This window comes from Elgaria multicarinata, chromosome 1 (genome assembly GCF_023053635.1).
Source record: "Elgaria multicarinata webbii isolate HBS135686 ecotype San Diego chromosome 1, rElgMul1.1.pri, whole genome shotgun sequence".
Lineage (NCBI taxonomy): Eukaryota > Metazoa > Chordata > Lepidosauria > Squamata > Anguidae > Elgaria > Elgaria multicarinata.
In genome coordinates, this window is record NC_086171.1 from 172,273,227 (window position 1) to 172,298,068 (window position 24,842).

Here is a 24,842-nt window from a genome sequence, read left to right on the forward strand (position 1 = left end):
ATGGAATTTGCTGGCACAAGATATAGTGATGGCCAGCTACTTGGAAAGCTTTTAAACAAAATTGGACAAATTTATGGAGGCTTCATTTAAGCAGGCTATCAATGGCTATTAGTCATGATGACTATATAGTATCTCCAGTATCGGAGGCAGGGTGAAAATGTCTATTCATTATGTGATGAGTAGAGTGAAAATTAACTTGTACTTTATATGCCACACTTGAAGTTGAGTGCTGCCTAGAAAAATATGTTTCCCCAAACCTGAATGTGGTATGTGTCAAAGTCAGTATGCCTGAGCATGAGCAAATCATCATGTCCACCAGCCCACAAACAAGTTATTCATTTAAGAAAGCAAATAATTATCATGAATACTTTACAGAGTAAAAATTTGTTGTCCTATCAATATTGTATCCATCTCCTGATGGTATGAGCGAGTACTCAAAGCTTAAGAAAGAAAGGTTCCTGGTTCTTTGAAAACCAAATGTTTTCCAGTTTTTCATCTAAGAACTGAGAGAAATGTTCTAGGAACCAATGACATGGAGGATAAGGCTATCAGTGGCTACTGGTCATGTTGGCTATATATTACCTCCAGTATCAGTGCCAGTATGCCTCTATATAATATATACCAGTTGCTGGGGAAAACGAGGTTGCATTCGTTTCCTTCTTGTGAACTTCCTGTAGGTATCTGGCTTGTGATATGTGGATGTATATACCTTCGATGAGGACCTGGAGACTAGCAGCTACAGGCTTCTTAAAGGGATACTACATGGCTGGCCGGTGTGGGAACAGAACGTTTGACTAGATTTGGCCTTTGGTCTGATTCAGCATGGTTCTTTTTATGTTATCTTAACACACATGCACAGACACATGCAAGAGACATGTGTCCTCTCCACCGTGCCTGGGTCCAGCTCCAGCTGAGAGCCCCCTCCCTCCTGCTACCAGCTGTCTCTGCAGAGGCCACCAGAGAGGGAGGAAGCAGCAGCCAGGCACCTCTCCACCGTGCCTGGGTCCAGCTCCAGCTGAGAGCCCCCTCCCTCCTGCTACCAACTGTCTCTGCAGAGGCCACCAGAGAGGGAGGAAGCAGCAGCCAGGCACCTCTCCACCGTGCCTGGGTCCAGCTCCAGCTGAGAGCCCCCTCCCTCCTGCTACTAACTGTAACTGCTGAACTTTCCAACTAAGATTGTAGTGCCTGAGTTTGCTTTCCTTTCCCCCCCCCTCCCAATCCCCTTTCCTTTTGTGTCATGTCTTTTAGATTGTAAGCCTGTGGGCAGGGACTGTCAAGAAATACTTTTGTAAGCCGCCGTGAGAGCCTTTTTTGGCTGAATGGCGGCATAAAAATACTTAAATAAATAAATAAAATAAAATAAAATAAATAAGAGACAGCAAGAGCAGTTAGATATTGTTCATTGTATCATCTGACTTATATAAACAGGAAAGAAGCCTTACTTGTATCTTCACAACTGTTGTAGCTATCATCATTTAATAGTGTTCATGTGCCTGGAGAGTGTAAGTCTTTGCTGGGTACGTAGTAGAAACTAGCCTATGATTTACTGTCATTTTTCTTTTTGTCATCAACCATGCATGAACACTGGTACAATAACAAATAGTCATTAATTGATAAAAAATGAAGAGTACAGTACACCAAGATGAACAACTGAGATTGTACCCCCAAATTGTACCCCACATCATGTGCTAAGATGTTTTGAAAATCAACACAACACAGTTTTCAGGCAGAGCATGATGGCCCAAGAAGGGAGAGCAAAAGGTTAATGGCCAACTTCTTCCTAGCAGTAAAAAAATTGGTGATAGCTGTGTTGGTTCATTTGAAGAACCCAAGAATAACAGTAATACCGTTTTCTATGACCAACTAAACTGCCACAAAGTGGTGAGCAAGTTCTAAAGACCTGGTTGATGCAAAAGCTGGCGAGCTTCTTTGTAAGTTATCCTTGTTCTAAATCTGTTAATGTATTTCTAACAACCTCTCAAGATATTACTCCTTTAGAAAGCTCCTCCCATTTTGTTCCTTCCTTTGCTTTATCTATATCACTTGTTAAACAGGTTTGATCAAAGAATGCAAATATCAGGTGATGTATCTTGCATATTTTCCACAGGCATCGTGTACTGTGCACATGTATTTACATATCTGCTCTGCTTGGTAAGAATATTACTAAGAGAAGATCTTGTTATTTGGGTGCTTGCACACAGAATTGTGTCCTATCCCACCCCACCCCAAATTTTGGTTGGGTTTACTTGGTGTACCCAAGACATGATTGCATTCTCAAGCATAAATATACTTTCAGATAGAAAGATTTGCTAGTGAACCTGACATTTGCAATCCAAAGGGGGATAATGTTGATCTGCAAGCTCAGCTGATTACTGCTAGTCCAAAAGAGCTAGTGGGATCTGCATAGGACACCACAGCATGGCACAACAACTGGGATGCAAAGTCTAACCCAAATAGTGTCAGCCTCCCCCTGCCTCAGATTAGCACGTACTTCCTCTTTCACTTCCTATTTTGGTGCTATAGTTAGAGGGGAAGCTGTCAACTGTGCCCCCACCACCACCGATTTGCCACTCAGATCTGGAGGTCCTATCGGGGACAATGTGAATGCTGTCAAAAGGCCATCAATAAATTCTCTGTAGTAGTTTCCTCAGGAAAGTCTGTCAGATCCTTATGAGCTCTTCTAAAAACAACCATTTATTCATATTAAATGTCTATTTCAGTTTGATTTGTGAATTCATAAAGCACTGCTCCAGCCTTCTCCTCCGATGTTTTGGGCAACAACTTCCAGCATTCCAGATCATTGGCCATGCTGGCTAGGGCTCATGGGAGTTGAAGTCCCAAACATCTGGAGGACATCAGTTTGGGGAATGCTGTAGCAAAATTCTGAAAGTTGTTGATCTGTACTCATCTCCAGTAGTAATAGTACCATTCAGAAATGGGCTGGCCATGGCTGATCTCATAGTTATAAACAGAGCTGAAACTAGTCAGTGCTCATAAAATCAATATTCATTATTATACTCATAAGAATCTTAATTCCATCATCATTGTTGCCAGAATCCTCACCATTTATTTGTAACCTGTTTTTCCCTCTGAAAAGAAACCTAAAGTGGCTATCAAAATCATCATAGACAATACAATAACATCAAATCACTACCTATAAAGCAGAACGTATGTGTGTGTTACATATGTCCTGAAATATTTGCCCACATATGGTACTGCCTTAATGCTGTTCACCCAGACAGGTCTTCATGTACATGGATCAGAAAAAAATCTAAAAACATGAATTTTGGGGTTTTAAGTATTTTTAAAGAATTTAATAAAAACCTAGGTTTACACCTACAATTCCCAGCATGCCCTGGGCAGAACTCCCAGCATGCCTTGGGTTGGAGGCAAGACTTACTGGTCTTTGGTGGCCATTGTGATTCCTAAAGTCAGTCAACCCAATTCCACATAAAAGGAAACCGGACACATAAATGGGATGCATCCATTTGTGGTGCCTCCTCCCAAATGCCATGTGTGGTTTTAAAATCATAACTAGATACAACAGCATGTCTTTGAGAGGCTGAACTCTGGACATGCTCAAAAGCACCCTGTCCTGATATCATTGTTTTTTCAGAAACTGAGTGAAGCACACACACAGCCTTCACCCTTAAGATAGGGCAACCATATGAAAAGGAGGACAGGGCTCCTGTATCTTTAACAGTTGCATAGAAAAGGGAATTTCAGCAGGTGTCATTTGTATATATGGAGAACCTGGTGAAATTCCGCCTTCTTTACAACAGTTAAAGGTGCAGGAGCTATACTAGAGTGACCAGATTTAAAAGAGGGCAGGGCACCTGCAGCTTTAACTGGTGTGCTGAAGAGGAAATTTCACCAGGTTCTCCATATGTACAAATGATACCTGCTGAAATTCCCTTTTCAATACAACTGTTAAAGATACAGGAGCCCTGTCCTCCTTTTCATATGGTCACCCTACTTAAGAGGGAGGGAGGAAAGGAAAGCACTCTGTGCATGCCCAGAAACAAGCTTGACAAAGAGCCGTCAGTACAGGCTCCTAATGGAGCACTTCATGGGTGAGAAGTGCAGGCTGAGGAAGTCCCAGCAGGATTTAGCCAGAGTTGTGCACATCCGCTAAGAGCTACTTACCTCCCCTCCTCAGCAATGCTACTCCTCGATGCTCTATCAAAGAGCAGTATTGGCAACAAGAGGAGGAAACCGCCTCTCAGAGGACATGGGCACCCGAGGGCTGCCAAAGGCATGCTGGGAGGTGTAGTACTGGCATGTCACTATCTCTCAGTCCTAACCCAGACCCCACTTTCCTAACCTCTCGCTGTCTTTGTTCTCTTTCTAACTACCTTTCTCCAACTGCTACTCCAACTGCCACTCTCCAACTGCCTACCATTCCATTCCAGCCTCAGCTATCAGTCATTCCTCCATTCACTCTTCTGTTTACAGGGAAACACAGGAGTGTTTCCCTGTGTTATAGGCGATCAGTGAAAAGAGCATTCCACCATGTTAAAGCCGAAATTGGGGGTGGGTCATTCTGACATTCATAAAATGGAAAATGTTTCACCAATCTTTCTGAAATGGAGACCTGCCAGAAAGAAATGCTGGTTTTACATACCCTGCGCGTTTCAAGAAGATTTGTGAAATATTGAGGGCAGGATGGCAGTTCAAAGTACGAAAATGGGGAAAACCTCTCTTGCTCAAAATGGCATACTATTTCCGGGTGGCGACGATTTTTTTGTTCACTAAAAGCTCCGAATTGGGACCCTTACCCTTCAAACCAGTGGTGGGATCTTGTCCCCATGTCCTTCTAGTTGGTGGAATGGCTTTTCTTTTTTCAAAATTCACTTCCATTGTTTTTCTTTGCCCCATTAAAGTGAGTACAGACTCATAACTCCTAAATGGAGCATGCTCAGTAGTGTCGCTCTCCCCCCTCCCTCCTGTCTCAAATAGATTGGAATGTTGGAAATAAGATGGCCGCCTGGCACATTTATTAGGAGCCATTTCCTTCTGCAGATAAGCCAAGGCCCTGTTTGGGCCCTCTCCTTCCCCACAGTGCTGTGGAGGCCAGGGAGGGAGAGAGAAACTATATCTGCCTTGCTTCTTATAAGCTAAATCTGCTGCTTTATGTTTGTATGAAAGGAAAACATTTTCTAAAATGTACATCCAAAACATTACTTCACACCAGAGAAATGGTTAAGGGACCTAGTTTTTGCTACAACCTGGCACCCTCCATTTGCTGTAGACTTAGATTCACAGAATCATAGAATTCAATGCCCCTCAGTAGTTGCAGTAGTCCAGGGCATGTAGTCCTCTTCATCATCCTCTTCATTTTATCCTCACAACGACCCTGTGAGGTAGTGTAGGCTGAGGGAAAGCCTGGAAGGGGGGGCATAAGGAATTACATTTATATACCGCCCCATAGCCTGGGTGTATTTATTTATTACATTGATATACCGCCTCATAGCCAAAGCTCTGCAATAAATACCTAAATGTGTTGTTAACAATGATCTCCAGTTATTGACATAGCAAGAAAATACGAGCAAGGAAGCAACATTTGGTGATGCCTTTCATCTGGAAGTTATGTGATATGTGGGTTATCAAGCAGTTATATGAAAAATGCTAGATACTCTGATCCTTGGTTTAAGTGGATTCTTTAATGTCAATATAGTAAAAATTATAAATTTTAGTGTAATTTTTTAAATAATTACACTATAGTGTCATAATTTAATTTTTTTAAATCGTGTAAATTGGGAAATTATTTTTAAAAATAATTTTTTCTCCCCTGTGTGGGTTCTTTGATGTCTACTCAAGGTCCCACTACAGCTGAAGCTTTCCCCACATCCCATACATTTATATGGCTTATTTCCTGTGTGGTCATCCGCTACACAGAGCCATGAAATTCAATAAACAAAAAATCTACAGTTTACAAAACAACGTTAAAGGCTCTACAGTTTTCAACCAAACTCCAAAAATCAGGGAAATTGAGAGTTAAGGCTCACAGGCCTATAACGCCACATCCTCCCTAAGGAGGCAGAAAGTGCCAGTGAAATTCTCATTCTCCCAAAGCAGATATAAACCCATGAGGACAGGATGGAGAATAGGATATGCAGAGGTGACTGGTGGGGTTGTGGAAAACTGATGACGAACAACTTAGGGCCACCTGCTTCTCATTTATTTATTTATTACATTTCTATACTGCCCAATAGCCGGAGCTCTCTGGGCGGTTTAGAGCAGCCCTTCCCCAACCTGGTGCCCTCCAAAGGTGTTGGACTACAACTCCCATCATTGCAAGTCAGTATGTCCCATGGACAGGAATGCTGCGACTTGTACTCTCAAACATGTGGAGAGGTGACTGTGGGGTTCTGGAAAACTGATCGGGGAATGCTGTTCTAGAGCAAGGGCAGGCAAAATGTAGATCTCTAGATGTTTTGGCATTGAACTCATAAAAGTCTCTGTCAGCATGGACAGTGATCAAGAATGCTGCGAATGCTGTAACCGCAGAGGATTTTTCTTACATGTTCAGCAGTGTGAGATCAAAGGCAAAGCTACCACCTAATAGATTCATGTGTAAGGAAGGATTATTTTAAAAACTATTGATGAAAATGATTTTTGTCCTCACCATAACATGGGAGTTGCAGCGCAGCACATCTGGAGTGTACCAGGCTGGAGAAGGATGGTTTATACTTGGATCCTATACATGTCTTCTCAGAAGCCAGTGCCACTGAGTTTACTAGGGCTTCCCCTCAAGTGGTATAGGATTGCAAATTAATCTCATCTGAAAGTTCAAGACACCCAAACTAATCCTTTTCTGTTCCTCTGGCACTCTGATGAGATGATGTATTGTGGAGGGATTTTGAATAGTATATTTTGTATGAACACATTTTAAGAAAAAAACATTGGTTCTTTGAAGGGCAGGGTATTTACCAAAAGCTGAAAGTGCCAGCCCTTGCTCTGGTTCTACATCTCCAACAAATAGTGCCCCTTCTGTTATCAATCCTGCTGCTCTATGCGAGATGTTTGTGAGAAAAAATATTGCGCAGCCCCTGTATTTGGTAAGGATATAGAACAGCGTTCCCTATCCTGCTGTCCCAGCTTTCCTGACCATGGGATATACTGACTTGCAATGATGGGAGTTGTAGTCCAACACCTTTGGAGGGCACCAGGTTGGGGAAGGGCTGCTCTAAACAAAAAAAGAGAAGTAGGTGGCCCTAAGTTGTTCGTCATCAGTTTTCCATAACCCCACAGTCACCTCTGCATATCCTATTCTCCATCCTGTTCTCATGGTTTATATCTGCTTTGGGAGAATGAGAATTTCACTGGCACTTTCTTAGGGTGATCATATGAAAAGGAGGACAGGGCTCCTGTATCTTTAACAGTTGCATAGAAAAGGGAATTTCAGCAGGTGTCATTTGTATATAGGGAGAACCTGGTGAAATTCCCTCTTCATTAAAACAGTTAAAGCTGCAGGAGCTATATTAGAGTGACCAGATTTAAAAGAGGGCAGGGCACCTGCAGCTTTAACTGGTGTGATGAAGAGGAAAATTCACCAGGTTCTCCATATATACAAATGACACCTGCTGAAATTCCCTTTTTCAATACAACTGTTAAAGATACAGGAGCCCTGTCCTCCTTTTCATATGGTCACCCTAACTTTCTGCCTCCTTAGGGAGGATGTGGCGTTATAGGCCTGTGAGCCTTAACTCTCAATTTCCCTGCTTTTTGGAGTTTGGTTGAAAACTGTAGAGCCTTTAACGTTAGGGTGACCAACTGTCAGGATTTCCCCGGATTTGTCCTGGTTTTTGTTCTTTCCATGGTGTCAGGGGGGATTTTCTATAATTTTCAATAATGTCCTGGAATGACACACCTTCCCCTTTAAGGCTGCCATTAGCATGGCAGGAGGGAATGACATGCTTTCTTGAGGCACATCATTCCCCCACCCCGAGCTCCAATTGAAGTCTTAAAGGGGAAAGTGGGTCATTCGTGGACATTATAGAAAAGGCCCCAATTGGAGTGGATGGTGGTGCTGCAGAATGAAATCCTTTCCCCTCCTCCACTCCAATCGGGTTCTCTAAGGTGGCGGGGGAATAACATACTTTCTGCAGGACTCAGAAAGCTGCTTCCCCACACACACACTAGGTGTCCTCTTTTTTGGTTTTCCAGATATGGTCACCCTATTTAACGTTTTGTAAACCGTAGGTTTTTTGTTTATTGAATTCAATAGTAAAGCCAGGCTTTTACATAACAATCATAAACTTTATTCAGTAATTCTTGCATCTGTTTTGGAATGTTGTGGTTTAATTATAACGGGGTGGGGGTGGGGGGAGGGAACCGCAGCAAAAAAAAATCTCATCAAGTTAAAAGGCCTTGGAATTATTATTATTTTATATTAACTTGGCACTTAAAAGCCATTAATGCAGTCACTAGGCAAGCCTGCCTTGGGAAAAAATCCTTAAGCAGAGTGCTACAACTATGAAGTATGTGTTCAAAGATTAACATGTTATTCAGGGACCTAGGCGTATGCCTACAACTCCCAGCATGCCTTGGGTGGAACTCCCATGAATCTTCTCTTGCTGCCAAAGTATGACTCATAGTCATGACCAGTACAAATTGCTATTATTCCTTCAGGACATTCCATAAATAAAATTTCTTCAGCAGGAGATATTGAAAATTGCTTTATCCTCTATGTGACTCCATAGCAGTGGCATGTTATAAACACTGTTCACGAACCCAAGCAATGCCAGGTGTATTAGCTAGTAAAATATAAAAAGAAGTACTATAAAAATATTTAATAAAAATACTACAAGAAAAATATAAACAAATGTTCAATTTTAATATCAAGGCAGCTAATAAATACATAATTCATAAATATATGGAACACTAGCCATATTTTATCTCAAAATACACATTTGTACCCAACTCCAGCAGTTTGGATGTCCCATTAAAAGATAAAAATCCACCCTGAGGAAACTAGGCAGAACCAAATAATACAATCATTCTAAATAATGTTGATGACAAGGTCAAACCTGAAACCCCCTCATGTCAAACCTGTTCTCTCACCACACTTTAATATGGAGGAAAGGCAACTAGCAGTTAAAAATTGCTAACATATGTCTGTCTGTCTGTCTTTTTAACCTTTGACTCATTTGCTCAAATCTGCAAATATCTGCTTAGGAGTCTCATAATTTCAGCAGAAATTACTTCTGAATTACAATTAGGATTACCATTTTTAAAAAAACACACCCCAAAACCATTCCTGGTATCAGCACCCTAGGGTAGCCTCCCCATTAAGGACCACTGGAAATAATGCCTGCCCTGGGCTCCCTATCCAGGGTGGCTGGACATGAGAGCCACCAATTTGGTTTCCTACGATGCTCCAGAGCAACACTACATAGTGGGCATTGTGGGGAATTTGAATGACAGTTCACTCTTCACTGCTGATTAGAGCACTTTTGCTGCTAACTGCTACAGCCCAGGTAAGCCCCTGCTACCTCACAGATGTATGAGCACACTCACTACAAAGGTCCGTCAAACATAGAAAAGTTGCTTTTGCTATGGATGATGTGTTAATAAAGTTCAGCTGCTCACAAGGTAAGCAAACAAGGTACATAACATTGTGAACATTAATCCTTCATAGTAAATTACAAGTTTACAAATAATCCCTGTCTGCACAGGCAAGACCCTGTTCTCCCTGCCTCTGACACTCATCTGTCATGGGGATAATGACTCTGGACTACAGTATAAAGCTGTAAGGATTACTGAGATCATGTATGTGAAACCCTTTGAAAACTTTTTTTTATTTATAGAGTAAGAAAAAATATTGTTACATATTTTTTGCTGGGTATGGAATTGGAAGTCCATCTTAATTGTGTCTGTTTTGTATGTTTTTATGTTGATGTTTGATTTTTATAATGTTTATTTGCTTGTTTTGTTTGTGTTTTTAGAAAATAATAAAACATTTAAAACACGAAAACTTGAAGAGTGCTATATAAAGATTAGGTATTATTGTTAGTAATAGGGCTGAATTATCTTCCATTGACAAAATTATTATCAAATCTTGAACCTCTTACAAGGTTCCTCTTGAGGTACAAATGAAAGATGGAAGGTGAGCTGGGAAAAAATGCTTAGAATGAAGTTTACACACTGATTAATGCTGTTTATCTGGAAGTAAATCCCACTGAATTCAGCTGGAGCCCAAGCCCCTTAACTATAAATATTTCAGTTAGTTCCGGCAAATTATGTCTTAATTAAAAGCCTTTAAGCACACCAAAGTTCTCTCAACATGGCTTAAACAGTAGGTGATGTTTCATAAACTGACAGTGGCTCAAGAAATTATGCTTCAACCTTCTGTTTTATTTTTTAAAAATCCAGTATGACTGCATATTTTATTTAACACACATGTCTTTCAAGCAGAGATATTTTATGATGATGGATTAAAGCGGAGAAAGGTTGACTCCACTGTTTCATGGAATACTTTTTTTCTTTTTTAAGAAATAGAACCTCCATGGTCTGATGTGTTTTATATTTACAAAGCAAGATTAAATATCTAGAATCGGTTAAGGGTGAAGGCAATAGTAATTCATTTTAAGTGTTCATTCTTGCTTAAGTACATACAAAGTGCCTAGCAGGATTCGACCAAACTCCATTGAGTCCAACATTGCCTAAGTACCCAGCAATTAGTGCTAGACAGACCACTAGAAATTGCCCTATAGTAGGGTGACCATATGAAAAGGAGGACAGGGCTCCTGTATCTTTAACAGTTTATAGAAAAGGGAATTTCAGATATAGGAGTCCTGTCCTCCTTTTCATACGGTCACCCTACCAATAGTCTACTGTTGGGGCACTGTCTACTTTTTGTGCGTTCCAGAATTAAAAGACACAAACAGAGTGGTAATGTTAGGAAAAAATATTACCTCAAGGTAAAGGCTTCTTCATAATATTTTTTGTTCTATGCAGATTCTTTCATAAGCTAAGGGGTAATTAGTTTCTCAAAAAACCTACAAATATTAAATAGGAATGTAATTATCATCACCATCCCTCTTCTGCTTATTGTAGGCATAAAGTGTTCAAATGTAAAAATAATTCCCACAAATGTATCCCACCTACACTCAAGGAATCATGTGGCTGCTTTCTGAAGTACAACTGTGCAGAAGCTGTTACATACTCATTTGACTTTGTCGCTAGAATTTTCCAAAGCTGAGGTAAAATTCCCCAGAAGAGATTTTTCCTCAGGAGAGATTTTTTCCCCCAGAGAAAATTTCTGAGAATTCCCTTCACTCTTAGAAAAAGGCCATTTTGCCAAATAGGAATAATTTACTTGTGTTAAACCAGCAGTGGGGAACCTCATGCCTGAAGGCCAAATCCAGCCGTCCAGGGGTTCCCCTTATAGCCCCTTCCCTAGGCCCATCCGCTTTTCCTTTGGATAGCTCCTTTAGAATTCTGACTGAAACCCAGAGTACATTCACCGCCCCACAGAGATTGGAGCCACCAGCCTGCACTGGTGGTTTCCCGGCTTTTGTGCAGTTTTTCTCCTATTCCAAAAGGCTGAAATGCTCCTCCTAAGGCTTCATTGCTGCCAGTAAGTGCTTTGAGCTATAATATACTGGTATTTTGGCTCCAACGCTTTTGGCTTCAGCCCTGCCCACCCCTGGAATGTGGTCCTCAAGAGCTTCTTTGAAATGGATTTGGCCCTTGGACTGAAAGAAGGTTCCCCACCCATGTGTCAAACATTAAGGCAGGATGAAGGACAAGGCTTCAGGAGGAGCCCTTTACTTCTTTGAAAACAGATCTCTTCCACTCCTAGGTGTCTCATTGTGATCTCAATCATTTGGTATGCCTTCATACTTTCCTCTGCATACATGGAAAGAAGATCCCAGTGGCTGCTTCCTAGCTCTGGGGAGGTTCACCAAAGCTTTAGCATGAACACAAAAACATACTATAAGGGCAAAAAAAGCAGTAGCTTTGAATACATATAGAGTTATTACAGTTGTATATTTCTACAGTATGCCTTCATTTAAAAAAACACAAAAAACAAATGATTATATAAATTTGACTTCATCTGAGCCTAAATAAATAGGGAGGGTTATAATCCTAAGTAAATATTGACCTGGTAAGTTGGGGAATTCATGTATTGCCAACCAATGGATTTTATTCTCTCAGCTTTACCTCTGAAAACTTGGAATGTGTGTTTGATTCTCTCTCTCTTTTCAAAACAAATAAAACAGGAACGATTGTAATCCTCATAGTCTCCCTTGGACGTGGCAGTGCCCTGGGGAAGACCTTCACAAACTCCTGGGCTAAAGAACTGCCTTGCGTTTAACAATGGCTTATTGTAGCAGCGAGGAAAGAATGTGACCAAAGGAGCTGCTGTGGGGTGTGGCCAGGTAACAGCAGCCAGCCCTCTCTTTTCTACCTGCTCAGGTGTTTTAGCTTTAAAGCAGCTGAGAAGGTAGCTCAGCAGACTAGCACCTGTTGGAGCTCTGCGTGCTGGGTGGTAACTGAGCAAACTGGAAATATGTCTTGCTAGAGGGAGCATTTGGAGACACACCAGGGAAGGCAGAAGTAAGAATGAAGAAGCAAGGGACTTTTAGCCGGCTCTTTGGGAAAAAACATGCCAACAACAATCCCACCAGCTCCCTCTACGTCACCAACCCTCCTTGGATCTTCACAAAGGAGGTCAGCTCTGACAACCTGACAAGCTCAGGTCAGTATGCACTTTTTCCCCCCCAGCATGTACTGAAAGTCCTCTTTCCTTTCTCCACTTCTTGAGCTTTCAACCGAGGGGAAAGACTACTGGGGAAGCCAATTTACACTCTCACTGTGCAGCTTCACTTGATTGGAGTCCAGCTTGTAGAATATTCAGCCATGGGGGCAACCATCAAACACAGAAGTGGGTTGAATGACTCTGATATTGATTTGGGTGCTTCATTTGTGCAGAGAGAGAGAGAGAGAGAGAGAGACGTATGAAGCAGCCCTAAAGTTGGGGAAACTACACGGAGCATTTGATAGGAATGACTGGATTAAAGAGAAACATGTTGGAACCTGTAAAACTAAACTACCAGTCTGTGATCAGCTTTGTAAGGGGGGAAAAGCAAGAGGAATGACTGGATTCCTAGGGCTTCCCCTGTAAAGCAAGGAAATGGGAAGTGATCAACCAGACTGTTGCAAATAAATCTCTGACATTGTTTGCAAGAGAATGGAGTTACGTTGATTGCAGCCATAAAGAAGCCTTTGGAAGTATATTTGGTGGGTGCCTCTGGTGCTGAGGCAGTAGACTTGTTTATTCAGGTGTGTGGGTTCCAACTCTGAGCAGTGTTGGAGCAATGTTGAGTATCAGCTAAGAGAATGGGGATCAATCTGGCACACTTAAGTGCTATCCACTACATATTGCTGCTGTGCAACGTCTCACTGCAACAAGGGATTGTGCAAAAATCCCACGCGAGTGCCATTGGAAGCAATCAAGATTGCGCAGCAAAATTTATAACACACCCTTGGAGGTCACCAGAGTTATGTAACTTGTACCTGTGTGTAGGTTCAAGATAGGCAGTGGCGCTGACTCTGGCTCAGTATCCTGGACAGTAATGATTTGGATGAAAGGGAGACCCAAGCAATAAGAGAGAGAGAAATAATTCTCTGAGATTAATGAAATGTGAAGCTTTGCCCTTTGGCTTGTTTCTAGTTCAAAGAATGAGTCAGTCCTTTGCTATGGCAAAAAAGCCCTTTCTCAGTGTTTAATTAGCAAGTTATGCCCCAAGTCTGTGGTAAATATCTGTTGACACTGGAGCTTTTCTAGGGACTAACATAAGGAGTAAGTCTCTTCTGATGTCCAGTCACATACAGATGCAGGATATGGCTCCTTTGTTCAGGAATTCCCATGTAGTGGACTGTTAGGGTGCCAAGATTGAATCATAGGGGCCTAAGGATTTAAAGGTGTGGTTTAAAAAGAGCACCTCTGTTGCCATTCTTCATGTTCTCTACTGCTTTTTCCTGTCCACACATGATTCCTTTTTTCAGGAACTATTAGGTGTCCTTTGAGCCTGGGAATACATGTCTTAAAATACGTAAAAAACATTTGTTGAATCAACATAGGCCTTACAATATGAAGCAATGCAAGGTTGTCACTTTGGACAGCAGATTACAGGGGGCTGTACCATATCTCTGGCCTTAGTCTCTACCTCTGTGTGTTGTTCTAAAATAAACTCAAAAGGCGGGGAGAGAGATGGATCAATTTGTCCTTTCACTTCTGTTGCAAAAATATCTACAGCTAGTACTGTGCTGTATATGTACACACATGCATGCACACCTGAGCTCCTTAAACACACACACAGAATAACGTCACTGAAATACAAAAATATGAGGAGGGCTCCATCTCGATTGAATCAAGGAGCCTCATTTAGACATTTATTTATTTATTTATTTATTTATTTATTTATTTATTTACATTTATATACCGCCCCACAGCTGAAGCTCTCTGGGCGGTTTACAACAATTAAAAATGCAACATCAACTGTTACCCATTGGGCAAACACCCCATACAAAGTAGTGAGTAGATCCAAATATGTATATTCATTAAAAAAATTTTTTTAATAAAAACAAAAGTTCCACAGGCATGTAGAAGCAACGAGACAGTATCTTGGATGCAGATCGGTTAAAAACAAACGTGCTGGCAAGGTTTCATATCTAGATCAGAGGCTGAAACTGACGGATGAGTTCTCAAAATATTTTGCGATTCCCCTTAGTGATGGCTTACACATTTACCTGGAGGTAAGCCCCATTGAATTCAATGGGACTTATATCTGAGTAGACATGCATAGGATTGCACTTTTTGTCACCTTTGTGTTGCCCTCCGTGCCCTAAAACAGGGGTAGGCAATCTTTTTGCCCCTGTGGGTCACCTGTGGTGGCAGGCAGTGGGTTGGGGGTTGCATGTGGTAATGGACATGGCTGCAGCTGCTGGTGAGCAGGGCCTGGGCTCCCCCTCCCTTTTTTCATACGTGTCATGGAAGAACCTCCTTGTGGAAGGTTGTCATATGGTCAGTTTGCATATGCAATCTGTCCCCATCCCCCCCAAATTCTGATGAATAACATCAGGATGGAGCTAGACCAAGTTAGTTGAGACAAATTAGCCATGAATTAATTTAAGTCTCACTGATTTCAACTGGAACCAAGTTCAACTAACTTTGTTTGGATCTAACCACTTGTATGAACAATCTTGATTGTGGATGATCTGTCCACAGACACAACCTACAGTGGCCAGCAGGCATCTCTGTGATCTCAAGAGCTGTCAAATATTCCATCACGCTGAAATTGTGCAAATCATATTGCTACTTGTCTGCAACAGATTGTATCCATGCTGTTTAAAACTTGAATTTCCCTGTGGGGGAAAGTGGCCAGGTCCCGTGTGTGAACCAGCCTACAGATCTAGTCAGCTGCTGTGCTACGACAAGTGGTGATTTTTGCTGTTCTATTGTTTTCCTGTCTGTTCACCAGCCTACGATATCTTTCTGCTGCTAGAATCACACTGCATACTCTTTAAAACCCTCTTCTGTATCTTCCTTGAAATGAATGTTTGCTGCGTTCTTCTTCACTACAAGTTGTAATGATGGCTGTTACTTTGGGTGGTTTTAAAAGGGGATCAGACAAATTCATGGAGGGTAAAGCTATCAGTGGCTAGTAGTCCTGATGGCTATATGCAACCTCCAGTGCCAGAGTGAGTATGGCAGTTACTGGGGAACACAAGTAGGAGGGTGGTATTTCACTCATGTCCTACTTGTGGGTTTCCCCCAGGCAACTATTTGGCCACTGTGTGAACAGGATGCCAGACAAGATAGACCCTTCATCTGATCCCAGACTCATCCTCTTATGTTCTTAAGTACAGGGTATAACATCACTCTGATCATCCATGATTGTGGTTGTTATGCACTGCTGTGGAAAAGTTAAACAGAATTGTCCCATGTCCATTATTGTCTACCTAGAAAAAGCTGCCAATTTGAAGTGAGCTAATGGGTAAGGTTAACACTGATGTTACCCATGTTCAACTGTTATGCAGGCCCCTTGAACTGAATGTTTGCTGCGTGTTTTCATGCTGCATGGTCTAAAAGAGATTGAATGTTTCGGTTAATCCCCACCTTAGTTTTCCATCGGATGAATTGCAAAGTAAACACAGGTTACCCAACCTGAGATGGGTGTGGGCATGTGGGTGTCACTGACTCAGAGATTCCTGAATCTAGTCCTGGCCCTCCCTCTGCCCTACACCTCCCTTACAGCTATGGATGCACTCAACATAAAGAGACAGCTATGCCTCTTTTGCGTGATGCAATGAATGACACGACACAGTTAGACATGTCTTAGAAATAGTTCCTACGAAGTCGCGTAACTAAGGGCACAATGCTACGCATGTTTAGACAGAAAAAAGTCCTACAATTCCCAGCATTCCCCATCCAGCTAGCAATTTTAGGATGTTTTTAATTTTAAACATGCATAGGATTGTGCCTTAAATTAATCATATAGCTGTTTGGGAGGGTAAAGTTCAGTCACAGGATTCTCCTGAAACAAAGAGATGGCTCTTTTGCAAATATAACCAGAACATTTGGAGTGACCCATTCTGGAGCAGTTTTCATTTATGTTCTTATCAACTACAGCATTTTGTGCCATTCTATCTCCAAGTAATGAATCAGACATTGTGGATGTTTGATGAATTAAATGCTGCTCAAATACTCCTTTTTGGGGACACAAATCATAGAGTAGGTTTTGTCTTTCATTTTTAAGCTTGACAGAACACCGGGGGATGGGAAGCTTTTTTAGGCCTTCAGTTGCCATCAAGCTGACCAGAAACTCACTTGAAAAATCTAGTAATGAGAGTTTAGAAGGGTTTTAAATATATACTTAGCATGCTTTCACATAGAGGAGTCCTACCACTAACAGTCAGAAGGCATTATGAAGCCATTCCACTTTTTTTTCTTAATGTATTTTCTATGGTAAGGCAAAATAATAATAATAATAATAATAATAATAATAATAATAATAATAATAATAATAATATATTTATTTATTTGTTACCCGCCTCTCCCTCTGGATCAAGGTGGGGTACAACACAATTAAAAACAACATAAAATACATAAAACTAATTCAAACATTTTAAACCAGTGCATCATTAAAAGCAGCACACCATTAAAAAGACATCTTAAAATTCAGCTAGGTAGGCCTGCTGGAAGAGATCAGTCTTTATGGCTTTCTTAAATTCTGGAAGACTGTTAAGTTGACGAATCTCTCCCAGCAAGCCATTCCACAAACTGGGAGCGGCAGAAGAAAAGGTCCTCTGGGTAATAGTTGTCAGCCTTGTTTTTGTTGGCTGGAGTAAATTCTTCCCAGAGGACCTGAGTGTGCGGGGCGGATTGTGGTGGGAAAACACAGTGGTGGGAAAACACAGGAAAGTTACAAAAGGAAGGTGTCACCATCTGGAACCCCCATAAAATTCCATGAAAGAGGCAGGCAATGGTGCAGGATCTCGAAGCACACTTAGAAATATTGCACAAAATGCCTCTTGAGTAGCAAAGCCTACCAACCCTTTTTCACCAGAACAATACACCACATTCTTGAGCCACATGCAGCTGGTTTTGTGTATGTGAGGGAGAGCTATGTGTACCTGTTGCATTCATGTCGGTATCCCTGCCTGCTTCCCTGCCTATTGCTGCCCATCCACAAAGTAGGCTGCAGCTCCCCACTCCCAATCCTCATAGTTCTATTTATTTATTATTTATTTATTTATTACATTTTTATACCGCCCAATAGCCGAAGCTCTCTGGGCGGTTCACGAAAATTAAAACCATGAAAGCATAAAAGTAACCAACAATTTAAAAACATGAATACAAAATACAACATAAAAAGCACAACCAGGATTAAAACCACACAGCAAAAATTGATATAGGTTAAAATATAGAATTAAAACAGCAAAGTTTAAGTGTTAAAATGCTGAGAAAATAAAAAGGTCTTCAGCTGGCGACAAAAGGAGTACACTGTAGGCGCCAAGCAAACCTCTCTGGGGAGCTCATTCCACAGCCGGGGTGCCACAGCAGAGAAAGCCCTCCTACCAGTGCTAGAACAGCGCATTAAAAGGTATTAGCAGTGAAAGTGTGGGGTATACATTTTAGAAATAAAATATGAATAAATACATGTGCCCTGTACTCTAGGTTTAATGCTGGTGCACGACACTAGAATGTGAGGGCAATGAAGTTGGTGTCTACCAAATACTAGTGCCAGTGAACCTAGAGCACAGGGTACATGCATTTTATATTTTTATTTCTAAAATGACTGGAGATGGTGTTTTCTACCAAACTGTTTCACATTTTAAAATCTCTGTCTCTCTAAACTGGATGCACTATTGTTAGTTGTTTATTTTGTTTTGGAGTGCTATGTCATGTGCATCGCCTTTATTCTAAAATGCATTCCCTGCACATCCAATGCCAGTCCACATTCCTAAATAAGAGTGGCCATTTCTCCTCTTTACACAGCTGCAAGTTTTTCTTGATCATTTTACCATTTTTAATTTATTTTAATTGTACCATACGATGCAGGCTATGGAGGCTATGCTTATTTATTGTTAATTGATATGACTTGAGGACATGCAGAAGACTTTTAAAATAGAGCTTTTGGTCCTCCTCTGGGTAAATCTTAGAGCATTCAGTGAGCTCATGTTAACTTAAACTTTCTCTTTTGTTTGTCAGATATGAAATTAGAGTGAAGAATGCCCTATGTGCAAGCCAGTAATCAGTCTCAGAATGATTATATTATATTTTCTTGACTAAGGAAGGCTTAGTCTGCAAAGCCTCATTTTAGCTTGAGTTTGTTTGGCCCTGCATTAAGAGGAATTGGCCTGACACAACCCATGGTTGAAGTCTCACTCTTGCATAGCTTCTATTCATTTTGGTGGGTGCTTGTGCAGGAGACATCCATAGATGATTGTTTCCCAACTTTCTGTTGTTTCTACTACTGCAAGGCAGGGTTGAGGGATGTGTGGTTCTCCAGATGTTGTTGTACTGCATCTCCCATCAGCCCTATCCAGTATAGCCAATGGTGAGGCATGATGGAAGTTGCAGTCCAACATCTGGAGGGCCACATGTTCCCCATCCCTGTTTTAAGGATTATGTATGAGCCCAGTTTTGTGGCTTCCTCATAGTAAGTGGACTAAACTGTGGGGATCTAAAGCTTATTATTAGTGCTAAGGCTGACAGGAACATTTGCTTCTTTTCTGTCCATAGAGGAGAATTTCACAGTTCTTACTGCCAAGAATGGGGATGTTGTGAGCAATCTGTGGACTGTCAACATTCTCTGAGGCGTAGACTTCGGCCAAATATAACCAAACCAGGAACAAGCTAGCTGAGTTCTGTCATGTTATTCAAGTTGCCTTTTGCTGCTGATTCACATGCTGAACTCAGACATGCCCATACGGGTGTCAGGGTAGATATATCTCCTAGCTTGGTTCACTGGAATGCTGCCTTAACTTGGTCTCCCAGTTGTTCAGCCTTCTTCTCATGCCACGCCAGCTGCTTGGCACAGGCCCTGCTCATAAGGAGGATATGTGTCTTAAAGCATCATTGTTGTAAATGATTACAAGGAATGGATGCAATTAGTCCAGCAAAGGGAATAAGGAGAGATGGCCCTCTAAAGAGTTCTCCTGGGTCCCATTCCTCTCTGATACGAAGGTCACATTCTTCCAACTATTTTCTTATTCCAATTCCCCCCTCCAGTGATCTTGCCCCCCCCCCAACTTTGTTTCAGATGCCTCTTTTACAAACACCTGTTTTGAACCCTGTGGATCGAAAAGCTACTGGAGAGAAATGATGGGAAGAAGAAGAAGAAGTGTTCAAACCTTCATCCACCTCCCCCCCTCTGCTTTCTGTTCTAAATTCCCTCCTTTCAAAGTGGCTTTGGTTTATGGGGAAAAAAGCAATGGGAATAATTACATATATCTGCATGATCGATCTATCTATCTATCTATCTATCTATCTATCTATCTATCACCTTTGGGTCCACCTCATTTCTTTTTGCATTTCGTTGTCCATTCATTAACAAGCAGAGGCTTACTGTCTTGAAGGGGACACTGATTTGACAACATATGGAATGTACAAGGCCATTTGTGGATGTGTTTGTGCCCATTTCCAAGGGCAATCTCTATTTAGGCAATTGGAAGACAGTCTATGCTTCGCCTTACTTTCCAGGTTTTATGGATTTGGGTGGGGTTTTTTAGCAAAAAGAAAGAAACGTGTTCAATGTTACATTAAGATTAAACTTTCATTGTAAAATGGCATACACTTTTATAGGTGACATCTTATTTTATCAGATGCTGGACAAAGCAATGCAAAAAAAAGTGAGTTGAAAGCCAACCAAGGGAAAATATTCTAAATTTCTTACAGAGACACTAATAATATAAAGAAACCATCATCTTTGTTAAACCCCCAATTGATGCAGTCAAATTTCTGTGTGAACTCCTGTATTACAGTTTCTACATTTTTCCCATAAAAATGGGGGGCACTGAATGAGAGGCGGGGATAGGCAGGTGGGTATTACAGGTGCTTGGTTTTCTCACAGCACTATAAACCAGCCTGTGGCAAGCAGTTGCAACACAGGAAAGGCAGATTGGCCATCTGAAAGACTTTGTGTGGGCAGAGCACATGGCAAGATGGGTGGAGAAGAAGAGCCGAGCAGTTCACAAGAACCTAAAAGAAAAGTTGGTCAAAGTTTTGAAGCTTCTAGATGACACAAACAAGAGAAGGAATGAGAGGCTGCAGATTGCCCATGCAATCCTTATAAATTATGCCAGCCTTCCCCAGCCCCATGCCCTTCAGATGGGTCATACTAGAACTCCCATCATCCCCAGCCACCAGAGCTGGGAGATGGTGGAAGTTGTAGTTCAACCATCTGGAGGACGGTGGGTTAGGGAAGGTTGCATTATGGTGTAAGGCCAATGCATTTAGTAAGGAAAGCATGAAACTTGTCTAGAGAAGTTTTGGGTTGGACAGCAGAGCTTTGTATGGCTTTGAGCAAATGTCTCCGATTTGGTTCTCCTTTTGGCAAATGAATAGTTAGTGTGATGCTGATATGACCCATGCAGGGCAATCTGATGCATGTTTAATCAGAAGTAAATCCCACTGCATTCCCTAGGCTAGTAAATGTGCTTTTGGGATAGCAGAGGTAGTATTATGAGGGTAACACTTGGGAAGTACATGGGAACAGTTCCAACTCATTCTTTTGCATTGAACTTTTGTATATGAGGCATTTATTGTGTGCTCATCATTCCCTAATCAATGTCTATGTCAATGTCACAACCCTCCAGTTTTGCTTCAGTTTTTAAACTGAACTTTGTGTGAGGGTTTTTTTTTTTAGAGCAGGGGAAATGCAGTATTATTTAAATAAAGTGAAAGAAAATGCTGTTTCCCCTTGTGTATTTGCGCTATTCTGGTATAGAACAGTGCCTATTTGAGGTTATGTAGTGGGAAAATAGGAAAGAAAATGTCCTTCCTGTATTGTTCAGTCTCAGACTTCAATTCTGCAAAGAACCCAGAAGTAGATACAGCAGATTAACAGCATCATGTAGAAAAGCTCATTGTCCCCAACACAATTCTGTTTCCACACTGCAATATCACTCTTTCTACGTAAGAGACCATTCAAACAGCCACTTTCTGATGTGGTTGAGCCAATGTCAATCATCACTCTGTGGCAAACAAGTCATTTGAGTGGTGCAATACAATCTCTTCTGCACCATTTTGTGCATCTTGGATGCAATCCAAATGTGACAAATGGACATCCAAATTATAACTTGTCACCAGTTCAGAAAGTTTCCAAAAATGGATGGAGAATGTCATGAGTTGCAATTTTGAGATGTGTGGTTAATGACATGTCCTTTTGAAGGACGTTTTTGAGGGTGTGTAAATGTTTTGATATGGATATTCATTGAAGCAATCTCATCCTGATTGTTAACGTGAAGTTTAGCCTGATTATCTGATGCTTTTTTCAAAAGCTTAATTTGGCCCTCAAAAAGGGAAACTGGGCACCAGAGTAAGAGATTATAAGGACAAATGAGTCTGGGTGTCACTGATACCTACCTCTATGACAGATCAGACAACCAGTTGAAGAATTTCAGCTGCAAGCTAGTTGGTAAGGAAAACAAACAAACAAACAGAAATAGGTATCTATATCTATATCTCTCTCTCTATATATATCTATATATCTATCTATATATATATATATATATAGTCAGTAGAGGCTGATAACTACAATGTCACTTGGTCCAATCAGCTCTGGGTTTCAGTCAGAACTCTAAAGGAGCTAGTTCCTTTAGTGTTCTGACTGGTTCTGACTGAAACCCAGAGCGGATTCACCAAGCCACTGATATTGGCGCCACCCACCTCCACTGTATATAGTTACTGATTACGGGGCATGCTTGTAAAGGCATCAGGCTAAGCTTCCAATTTCCTGGTTTGTGGAGCTTAAGCCAACATGAGATAGCCTGAACTTTGATTTTAAACTAACCGTGTTTTTTTAAATTGTTGAATATCTATATAATCCCTTTAATACTTTAATGAAACCGTCTTTTCACTCTTTCACTAACTTTGAATCAATCATAAAATGGAATTGATTGGGATGGATGTGGACTTTTTCAAGTGGGAATTCATCCTGATTTATTGACGATTGTGCATATTCTGTGTGTCTCTCTTCCTCCTCCTCCTCCCTTTAATGTTTGCTTTCTCTGTAGCAAATTGCTACAGAGCAGCCCTTCAAGCAGAGGTGGGGCTTATAGTCTTGGAGTGTCTCTGCTGATCATACCTGTTAATTCATGCTGTTCACCTGAGATTGTTATTAAAGTAAATTATGGGCTGTGCTCACTACTAGAAAGAACAGCTCAGAGAGGTGTGGTCCTATGGCAAGAACATAGGGCTGGAAGCTAGGAAGTCCCCAAGTTCTATTCCCAGCTCTGACACCAACATGATCATCAGGTTTGTTTCCCTGTCATCTTTACAAGGGGGAGAATTATCTTGAACACAAGGTTTAGAAAGAATGCTTGCGCCCATAAAGAGAGTAATGGAATTACTATCCCTGGTCAAGTTTCAGATGTTTCAGACTACAACTCCCACAGTCCCTGACCATTGGCCATGCTAGGTGGGGTGCATGGGAATTGTCCAAAAACATCTGACGGGCACCAGGTTGCCTAATCCTGGACTAGACAAATAGCTTCTCTTTCCAAATGGGCTGTTTCTTGAAGGTGTGGAAGTCAGACATTTGCTGAGCCTGCACTGTAACAATATGAAAGAACTGCTGTATTCAGCCTGAATAGGTTGTGCTTCCTGGGAGAAACCAGGAAGTAGTTAAGGGCCATACCCACTGCTTCTGGCCTGAGGAGAGAATGGCCACAGCCTGAGAGAGGTCTGTATAGAAGATCTTGTATAAATAAAGATCTTGCATAAATAACAACTTGGGAGTTTGTTTGTAAAGGAGAGTCTGAAAACGTGGCGTGCAGTCCACTCACTTTGAAACATCCTCAACTGTCTTAGGAACCCGATTTAGGGTGACATTAAAGCAGCAAATGTCAATTATTAGGTTTATTATGTTTTTACTGCCATGGGGGTTGGCACTTGGATTTTCTGTCCAAGGCACCAAAATGTCTTGACCATCTTTCCTGTTCCCAGCTTTGTATGTACCCCTCTTATATCCCTTTTTTTACTTTGCCTGGTTGCTGGAGTAGTGCGAGGAGGGACACTTGCAGCTATTTGTCCACTTGAATTTGGGGCTGGTACCCACAGGAAGGTGCTCAGTTTGCCCAGTGAGTGGGCCAGACTGAGGCATTTCCAGATAATTATGTAAGGTGCAGCACGAATTGTTTCCTAATTCTTTCCATTACTCGGTGCCTGGATTAGGCAAGAATGAAGCAGTGAGGTAAATTGGGGGCGGGGGGGGGGGGAGGAATCTACCAATTTGTTTTAGCTAAGTCCTCCTGGCCCTTTTTGTGCCCCCTGCCCTGTCCCTGGTGCCACGCTGTGGAATTTGCTGCTAAAATTTGTTGGTGCTGGGGCAACGAGGAAAAACAGCTTCCTTTAAAACTCCTCCAAATGGCAGATCACCACTAAAATGTGGCAGTGCTGCAGGAAAAAGGAGCTCTCTAAAAGCTCAATGTGACCAAAAAGCAGGCCTTACCAGGATATTTCCAGGTAATTACGCATTTTGCAGCTGTGGCCGCAAGGATCGTTTCCTAATTCTTTCCATTCTTCAGTGCCTTGCTCAAGCAAGAATGAAGCAGCACAATAAAGGAGGAATAACTTGCAATTCCTTTCAGCTAAGCCTCACCCTGTGCCTGTCACTGTAGACTCTATTCATTCGCTGAATGGAGATTGGCCCTGGCTCGCTTGTCCTTTGCTCTGCTTGGTGTTTCTTGCAAACCTACCACCGGACAAAAGGTGCTGTGGGTGCTGACTGCAAAGCTGAAAGAGCAATGATACTGTTGAGCAACAACACTGAGAGCTCATTGTCCCTGTCTGCCCTGTGTACAATTAAAAGGCCAAGATCTACAGAAGTGATAAAGTAAACCAAAGCACTTGTGTGTATGAAAGCAGACTCCCTGCCCATGGGGCTGTGCAGTTGGCAGTCCTAAGACATAAAGGAAAGCTTGGGATTCTGCAGGATCTTTGTGTGGTGCGTTGTGGTTAGTGACAGGCCATTGCTTGTGCTCTGACACCGCAGCCCTATCTGCTTGCCTGCCAAAACCTGTATCAGCAAAATCAGCTGCCTGATTTCTATGGGGGTATGACAAGAGAGGAAATGGGGGTGGGGATGGCATCAAAGAGAGGC

The 24,842-nt window shown here is 41.6% G+C and overlaps 2 protein-coding genes across 2 annotated transcripts in view; both read left to right on the forward strand.

The window, feature by feature from the left end:
* ATP5PB (ATP synthase peripheral stalk-membrane subunit b) overlaps positions 1–24,842 on the forward strand; it is a 331,787-nt gene that overhangs the window by 245,734 nt on the left and 61,211 nt on the right. The gene's annotated exons all lie outside the window — the stretch shown is intronic.
* Positions 12,275–24,842, forward strand: part of C1H6orf132 (chromosome 1 C6orf132 homolog) — a 40,357-nt gene continuing 27,789 nt past the window's right edge. The window contains exon 1 of the mRNA XM_063143094.1: positions 12,275–12,709. Coding sequence (XP_062999164.1) covers positions 12,574–12,709 — 136 coding nt within the window. The 5' untranslated portion in view covers positions 12,275–12,573. The remainder of the gene's footprint in view (positions 12,710–24,842) is intronic.